The sequence below is a fragment of the Tupaia chinensis genome, unplaced genomic scaffold, assembly GCF_000334495.1.
Source record: "Tupaia chinensis unplaced genomic scaffold, TupChi_1.0 Scaffold000201_1, whole genome shotgun sequence".
In the NCBI taxonomy this organism is placed as follows: Eukaryota; Metazoa; Chordata; class Mammalia; order Scandentia; family Tupaiidae; genus Tupaia; species Tupaia belangeri.
The window spans coordinates 1,296,387-1,304,402 of record NW_006159676.1 but is presented as its reverse complement, the minus strand read 5'-3'; the positions used below and the strand labels follow the sequence as shown (position 1 = coordinate 1,304,402).

Genomic DNA, 8,016 nt, shown 5'->3' with positions numbered 1-8,016 from the left:
GGGGCTCGTTAGAGATCTGAGTGCGCGGAGTCCCTGTCGGAGTGTGTTCTGGTTACATCGTAAAAACAGCCCTGCGCAAACAAGTCTGCTCTGAGTTTTAAGAGTTCAGAGCTCAAGTGCGCGGGGAGCTGCGATTTATTGGTGACGATTGAAAGGTAATGCGATCGCAGGATGAAGCGCAGGGAGTCGGGACGGCCCCCCGGGATGAAAGGCTGCAGGGGTGCTGGCGCCCTCACACTGCCCTTCCTGCCCCCGACCCTCCCGCAGGCAGCCCTGCGCCAGCCAGAGCAGCCTCAAGGACATCAACTGGGACAGCTCACAGTGGCAGGCCCCCGTCCCAGGCCGCCGCCTTCTGTCAAGATCCCCTCGGAGCAGGAGCAGCTGCGGGCGCGGCAGATCACGGCCCAGCAGATCAACAAGCTGGAGGAGCTCTGGAAGGTGAGGGCCTGCGGGGCGCGGTCAGCCTGGCCACAGGGGACCCTTGGAGGGCCTGCAGGGGCTGGGGGGCATCTGCAGCCCAGGCTGCCTTGAGGACAGGTTCCCAGAGCACCGTCTGTCCCTGGCAGGCTGCTCGGAGCCTCGTCCCTGCCCTTCCCAACCAGTAGGCCTCTGGCCTTGGGAAGAGAGGCAGAGTGGCCAGGTGGAGCCCGACCGAGCAGAAAGGCAGGCAGGAGGGGAGAGTGAGTTTAACCCTGGGCATGAGTGAGGACAGCATCAGCAGGGGAGAAGAGGGAGTGTGCTCTCAGGTCACAGAGTGGGGTCCTGCCCCTGCTGACCCCACCGTCTTCCACGGAAGCGCTTCTCTGCTGCGCTAGGTTTTGTGATAGGCTTAATTCTTTTTTTTTTGGAGAGGTTTTTTTTGCTCTACGGCGCGTGCGCTCACCAGAAAGAGAGAGACAGAGAGACAGAAAGCGAGAAATCACCCCCAGGGGGATGGCCACGCCGCAATCCCTTCTCCTCCATTCTCCTCTAGGGATCTTGGGCACGCACGCACACGCGCCCAGCGTGAGTTTAAGCCACCGGGTCCGGGACGTGAACCACGGTCAACTCCAGGAGAGTCCAGCGACATAGCCATTATGCTAACTGCTGGTCCTGGTAACGTTAATTCTAAAATCTAGGTTGGACATTTCAAGCCAACACCCGTCCAACCGGAAATCACTTTCTTTTTTAGGGGTCTTTGCCATAGGGTGTGTGCTTGCCGGAGAGACAGAGTCAAAGAGAAGGAAGACAGAAGTCACCCCAGGGGGTGGCTACCCCGCAGTCTCCCTCTGTTCCCCTTTGAGCATTCTGGCCACGCACACACACACTCCTGGTATGATTTCTTCAAGCCACTGGGTCCAGGGCTTGAACCACCATCAGCCATGTGGGAGTTCAGTGCTTCTGCCACTACGGCACCTACTGGCCCCAAAAGTCTTACATTAGGAACTCACGTTGGAACCAGCCGATGGCGTAATGGTTATGTCACTGGACTCCCACAGAGTCGACCACGGTTCAAGTCCTGGACCTGGCGCCTTGTAACTCATACTGGGTGTGTGTGCATGAGTGCCCCAAATCCTAAGAGAGTGGAAGAAAAGAGATTGCAGTGTGGCTACCCTCCCCGGGGAGTGATTTTTCACTTTCTGTCTGTCTGTCCAACGAGTGCATGTGCCCTATAGCAAAAAGCTCTCTTAAAGTAAAAAAAGGAATTCTGAGACCAGCATTTGGCATAATGGCTATGTCGCTGGACTCCCACGTAGTCGACCGCGGTTTGCGTCCCGGACCCGGTGGCTTAAACTCACGCCGGGCACATGTGCGTGCGTGCCCAAGATCCTGAGAGGAGAATGGAGGAGAAGGGATTGCGGCGTGGCCATCCCCCTGGGGGGTGATTTCTCGCTTTCTGTCTCTTTGTCTCTGTCCGTCTTTCTGGCAAGAGCACGTGCCCTATAGCAAAAAGCTCCGAAAATAAAATAAAAAGGAATCCTTGTTAACCTCAAGCACAAGTCAGAATGTTCTCCAGGCTCTGTGTTGCCCAGTACTTCGCCCTTGTGATTTTCAAGCCCAGGTACTCTCCTTCCCCACAAGTACCGAGCTCCCTAGGGCGAGTGGGCCAGGGGAAGGGGTGCTTGGCCAGCTCGGGGCCAGCAGGACGTGGAATGGGGCACACAGCGAGGGGACCCTTGGCCTTGGGCAGCCCCCACGAGGCTCAGCCGCTCTTGCGCACGGGCTGGGCGCTCTGGGAGGACATGCCCTTGATGGGGATCGCCGTGCTGGGCTGTAAGCCCGAGCCTCCGGGGCAGGTCCTCCCCAGGTCCAGAGCAACAGCTGGGCACAGGCACGTCCCAGGCTGGCAGGGGACAATAGGAGCCTGGGTGAGGCCGTCCCCGGCTCCCTGCGTGGTGTGGAGTTCCTGTGGGCTGAACGGGCCCCCTCTGCCGAGCTCCTCTGCCCCAGCCCGAGGAGCAGCACGGGCCTGCCCCTGCGGGGTCCCCCAGGCTCCCGTTCACTTGCTTGTGGGCGAGAGCGGGGCGAGCAGCACGTGTCCTCGTGTCCCAGGAGAACCCGTCGGCCACCCTGGAGGACCTGGAGAAGCCGGGGGTGGATGAGGAGCCCCAGCACGTGCTGCTGCGCTACGAGGACGCCTACCAGTACCAGAACATATTCGGGCCCCTGGTCAAGCTGGAGGCCGACTACGACAAGAAGCTGAAGGAGTCGCAGGTGACGCACGCACGGCTGGGCGGCCGGGCTAACCGGGGTCTCTCCGCAGGCCTCTGCTCAGGCTGCCCCCACCCCGGTCTCGGAGGACACGTCGGCCTGTTTCTAACTCCATTGAGGCTCCCTCGCTTTGCCCCCCACAGTTGCCTTGCGCCAGGGCTCCACGGAAACCACGTCGAACAGCCCGCAGCCTCCTCCTCCCTCCAGCCGTGCCCCCGGCCTGTGGCTCAGAGAGGCCTCCTCCGGGGCAGGGGGCCTCCCGTTGCTGAGACGCCTCCAGACGGGATCGTCTTGTGTGGGCTGGGGCTTCCTAACCACTTCTCTCCTAGAGATGCCCGTCGGGTGCCACCCGCTCGCTGCACCCCGCTGGCTGTCGGCGCAGCCTCCCTGGAGGCTCAGCAGGGCCCAGGCCTGGCGGCGGCAGCCAGGGGGATCCAGGCCCGAGCCTGCCGCGGCTAACCCGGCTCTTGTTTCCGTGTGCTTAGACTCAAGATAACATCACGGTCAGGTGGGACCTGGGCCTTAACAAGAAGAGAATCGCCTACTTCACTTTGCCCAAGACTGACTCTGGTAATGAGGACTTAGTCATAATTTGGTTAAGAGGTGATTTTAAGTTTTAAAATATTCGCGACCATAAGTAGCGTACAATCCCTAGTTCCGCCCTCGTAACGTGCCCCTGACTTTGACCCTGGTGGGCGTGGCGGCGCCCGAGGAGCGCTAACCGGCTCGCTTTCTCCCGAAGACATGCGGCTCATGCAGGGCGACGAGATATGCCTGCGGTACAAAGGGGACCTCGCGCCCCTGTGGAAGGGGATCGGCCACGTGATCAAGGTCCCCGACAGTATCCTTCACGCCGCGGGCCGGAGAGCGGGGCGGGGCCTGGCTGAGCCCGGATGTCGAGCTTCTCGGTGGGCCCTGGCTTGTGGGCCCTTCCCTGCTCCTAGGGAAACCCTCGGACCTGAGCTTGCCTGGATCGGCGCTCACAGGGCTCCTTCCCCTCTGCGGGTGGCGTGTCTGCAGCGCCGGGCTGTGTCTGTCTGTCTGGGCTGACCTTTGGGGCTGGAGTAGCTCTGAGTAAGGGCCGTGCCTGGAGCCGATGCGCTCTGCGTGGGGCACCATGTGCAGACGCTCAGTGTGCACGATGACACGCGTGACCTCAGGTGCACGGCGCGCTGGCCGGTGGGGTCTCGCCCCTGTGTAACCGGGTGCCAGGGCAGGCTGTGCTGTGGCCTCTCCCCAGGTGTGGCTGAGGGCTCTGGGGCCTGCCCGGACCCAGTGGTAGCCTCGGGGTTGTGAGGTGGGGTGCCCTGCCCCTCAGAGCCATGCCCTGCTTGCGTTTCTGCTGTGAGAACATCGTGGGTCCACGTGAGGGGAGGGGTGCTGCCCAGCCCACTGGCCGCGGCCTCCCGATGGGCTGAGGACGTGCTGCGCGCGGGGTGTCCTGTTGGCCACTGTGTGTGCAAAGCCTCGGAACCCTCACTTGGTCCTCAGTCCCGCCTGGACTGAGGGGCGAGAGCTGCCCTGCCCGCAGCCAGGGTGTTCCAGGCCGTGCACCCAAGGGCTCGGCAGCCACTCCCCGCCAGCTCGGCCCCGCCGCCCCTCCCGAGGGGGCCAGAGGCAGTGGCTGGACAGGCTTCAGGGTCACGGAGAAGGTCGTCGGGCAGCCGGCCTTCCTGTGTGCTCGGGGGTGTGGGCGTATCAGTGCTGGGCACAGTCCCCGAATGGCCGCCTGAGCGGGAGCAGAGACCTCGGGTGCCTAGGGAGGGGAGCGGCTTTGACGAGGACGCAGACTTAACTCGGCGGCACAGATTACGGCGACGAGATCGCCATCGAGCTGCGGAGCAGCGTGGGCGCACCCGTGGAGGTGACCCACAACTTCCAGGTGGATTTCGTGTGGAAGTCGACCTCGTTCGACAGGTGGGTGCAGTCTGCCGGGGCGCTGCTGCCATCCCCGCACCCGGGACGGCGCGGCGCTGACCCGCACTCGCTGCAGGATGCAGAGCGCGTTGAAGACGTTCGCCGTGGACGAGACCTCCGTGTCCGGCTACATCTACCACAAGCTGCTGGGCCACGAGGGGGAGGATGTGATCATCAAGTGCCAGCTGCCCAAGCGCTTCACGGCCCAGGGGCTCCCCGACCTCAACCACTCTCAGGTGCGCCGGCCTGGGGCAGCCTGCGCCTCGGCCCCGTGGCCGTGGGGAGGGCCCGGCCCTGACGGCCGCTCGGCGTGTGCTTGCAGGTATATGCCGTGAAGACGGTGCTGCAGAGACCGCTCAGCCTGATCCAGGGCCCGCCGGGCACGGGCAAGACTGTGACGTCGGCCACCATCGTCTACCACCTGGCCCGGCAGGGCAACGGGTAGGGCGCGGCTGGGCACGCCGCAGGGCGGGGAGGGGTGCTGGGGGCTGGACAAAGGTCTGTGCTGAGAAGCCTGGGACGCGCCTGTCACAGCGGAGTATCCCCGAGGGCCTGCCAGCTTGCTGGCCTGCGTCATGGCATCTCAGTCCCCACTGCTGTCGTGACGGCGCAGGGTCACACGTGGCGAGTCCTGGCGTGCCATCGTGCACCTCAGGACTTAGAGGGGACGTCCCAGTGGGGACAGGGCGAGGGTGCAGGGAGTCCTCGGCCCCCTGGTGGCGGCGCGTCCTGGGTACACTGGGCTGTCTGCACGTTTCAGGCCCGTGCTCGTCTGCGCCCCGAGCAACATCGCCGTGGACCAGCTGACCGAGAAGATCCACCAGACGGGGCTGAAGGTCGTGCGCCTCTGTGCCAAGAGCCGTGAGGCCATCGACTCCCCAGTGTCGTTCCTGGCCCTGCACAACCAGATCCGGAACATGGACAGGTGGGCGGGAGCCACCCCCCGCAGCCGGGCCGGTCCTCAGCCCTCGGCCGCACAGCTGACTCCCCCGTCCCCGCTGTCCCTCCAGCATGCCGGAGCTGCAGAAGCTGCAGCAGCTGAAGGACGAGACGGGGGAGCTGTCATCCGCCGACGAGAAGCGCTACCGGGCCCTGAAGCGCACTGCCGAGCGCGAGCTGCTCATGGTGAGTGCCCGGACCGTGGGCCGGGGACCTCTGGGCTTGCACTCTGTCCTCGCCGAGGGACCTGCCTGACACCGCCGAGCCTACCCTGGCACCTTCCATTGGGTTTCCGTTTTTATTCTTTATTGGTCAGAGGGCACATGTGTGGGCCAGGGGCCAGGGGCGAGCGAGCGAGCATGGGGCACGGTCAGACCGCAGTCCTCTCCCCATGTCCCCACCCCGTCGGGGGCTGGGCACCCGTGCACATGCTCCCACACGTTCTCAAGTCCCGGGTGCCAGGCGGAGACTGCGGCGGGCCGTGCGCGATCCGCCTCCCGGACCCTCCAGCGGTGCAGCTGGCTCTCTGTCGTGTCCTTCACGACAAAACGACAGGGCGGGAGTGTGAGGCGTCCTCGGCAGGGTCTCACCCCACCACAGCCTCTTTCCCGGCACCCCTGGGTCAGTCCACAGTCGCCCTCTGGCCTCCACCCTGCAGGGTGCCTGCGGTGCCATGCCACGGCGGCTGGGCCTCGTTGAGCTCGTGACGGGAGGACTCATACCCTCGTCGCTGACCTCAGATGCGTCTCGCTGCCAGAGGCACATGGCGTGTGTGCCGCCTCGCCCCTGTGGCCGGGTGACAACGCGGGTACCCTGATGCCCTGCACCCCTCCCCAGAACGCAGATGTCATCTGCTGCACGTGTGTGGGCGCTGGCGACCCTAGGCTGGCCAAGATGCAGTTCCGCTCCATCCTGATCGACGAGAGCACCCAGGCCACCGAGCCGGAGTGCATGGTCCCCGTGGTGCTCGGGGCCAAGCAGGTGGGCCGCCTCTCCTCCGCCATGCGTGTGTGTAAGAGCGAGACACCCCCCTGATGCCAAGGCACGCCCTGGCAGAGTCCAGCCGAGTGTGCAGGGCTCTCGGGGGGCCCTGAAGGGTGACCCCCAGGCTGCTGGCCTGTGCCAAGCCCAGTCCAGTCCCCAGGGCAGGTCAGACGTCACGCTCGGCCGTTCGGGCCCGAGCTGCTCACGCCACGTGACCTGTCCCCGCAGCTGATCCTCGTGGGCGACCACTGCCAGCTGGGCCCGGTGGTGATGTGCAAGAAGGCGGCCAAGGCGGGGCTGTCGCAGTCGCTGTTCGAGCGCCTGGTGGTGCTGGGCATCCGGCCCATCCGCCTGCAGGTCCAGTACCGGATGCACCCCGCGCTCAGCGCCTTCCCCTCCAACATCTTCTACGAGGGCTCTCTGCAGAACGGCGTCACTGCGGGTAGGAGGGGCTCGGAGGGGGAGGGGCTGCCGGCGGGATTGCCTGACTCTGGCACGCGCGGCGTGGGCGAGCTCAGGTCCTTGTCGCGTTCAGAGTTCGACTCGGGGCTCACGTGCTCACACTCAGCACCAGGCCAGCGCGTTACCAAGGTCGCCGGTTCTCAGCCTGAGCCCAGGTCCTGGGGTCCATGAGCCTACTTCCTGTCGGACGTCTGGGGGATTGTGGCCAACCAGTGCCTTGTTGCGAGTCAGCGCAGTGCCAGGGCCCGCGTCGCCACCACCGCCAGACGCTCCCAGAAGGGCCCTGGGCAGAGGACGGGGGTGCCGGCTGGGCTGGCCCAAGTGCACGTCCTTTTGTTGTCGAGTAGGGGGGTGAGTGCTCTCGTGAGACGTCGTCGGGCGGGCGCGGAGGGGGACTGGCACACGGGGCCTGCTCGGGCGCATGGCTGCTGGGAAGCGACCAGAGGCCCTCACTACAGCACCTGTTTGCAGAGACTGAGTCTGAGGACTCAGAAGGGGATTGGGGAAGCATGTCTCCTGCTTGAGTGCAGAGATGGGTGTCATCCCAGTTACTTAGTGACGCCTGCACTGGCAGAGACGGTGACAAGGGACTGTGTTTGCAGCTATCCCTGAAACGCGCCAGCCTCGGGAAGATAGGCTTGCCTCCGTGGGTAGACGGTCCAGTCCGAGTGACCAGCGTGCAGGGTTACCAAGTCGCAGGCCGAGCAGGGAGGGTGGTGGGGTCAGGGCAGAGACCACACACAGTCGGAGGTCGTGAGACTCTCCTGCCTGCCAGCTGGGAGGCCGGGCTTTGCTCACGGACTCGGCCACCGCGGGAGACCCCGGGACGCAGCTGGGGTCCCAAACACCAGATCAGGGTGGGGGGTCCTGCGAGGCTAGAGAAGACGACCACTCACTCCTCTTGCTCAGTCTGTTCTCAGAAAACACGAGAGGGCCTCTGATAAGCTCGTGGAAGATGTGTCTTCTGAAAACGAGGTGTGAGTTTCAAGTTCTACACCAAAAAGAACATGAAAATTCTATATC

The 8,016-nt window shown here is 64.3% G+C and overlaps 1 protein-coding gene across 1 annotated transcript in view; it reads left to right on the top strand.

The window, feature by feature from the left end:
- Window positions 1-8,016, top strand: part of UPF1 (UPF1 RNA helicase and ATPase) — a gene marked incomplete in the record, with an annotated part of 50,490 nt that overhangs the window by 33,579 nt on the left and 8,895 nt on the right. Inside the window, 12 exon segments of the mRNA XM_027771273.1 lie at window positions 268-350; window positions 353-438; window positions 2,533-2,694; window positions 3,177-3,261; window positions 3,434-3,532; window positions 4,500-4,608; window positions 4,685-4,844; window positions 4,931-5,049; window positions 5,369-5,533; window positions 5,619-5,733; window positions 6,385-6,528; window positions 6,760-6,973. Of these exon segments, the coding sequence (XP_027627074.1) occupies window positions 268-350; window positions 353-438; window positions 2,533-2,694; window positions 3,177-3,261; window positions 3,434-3,532; window positions 4,500-4,608; window positions 4,685-4,844; window positions 4,931-5,049; window positions 5,369-5,533; window positions 5,619-5,733; window positions 6,385-6,528; window positions 6,760-6,973 (1,541 nt within the window).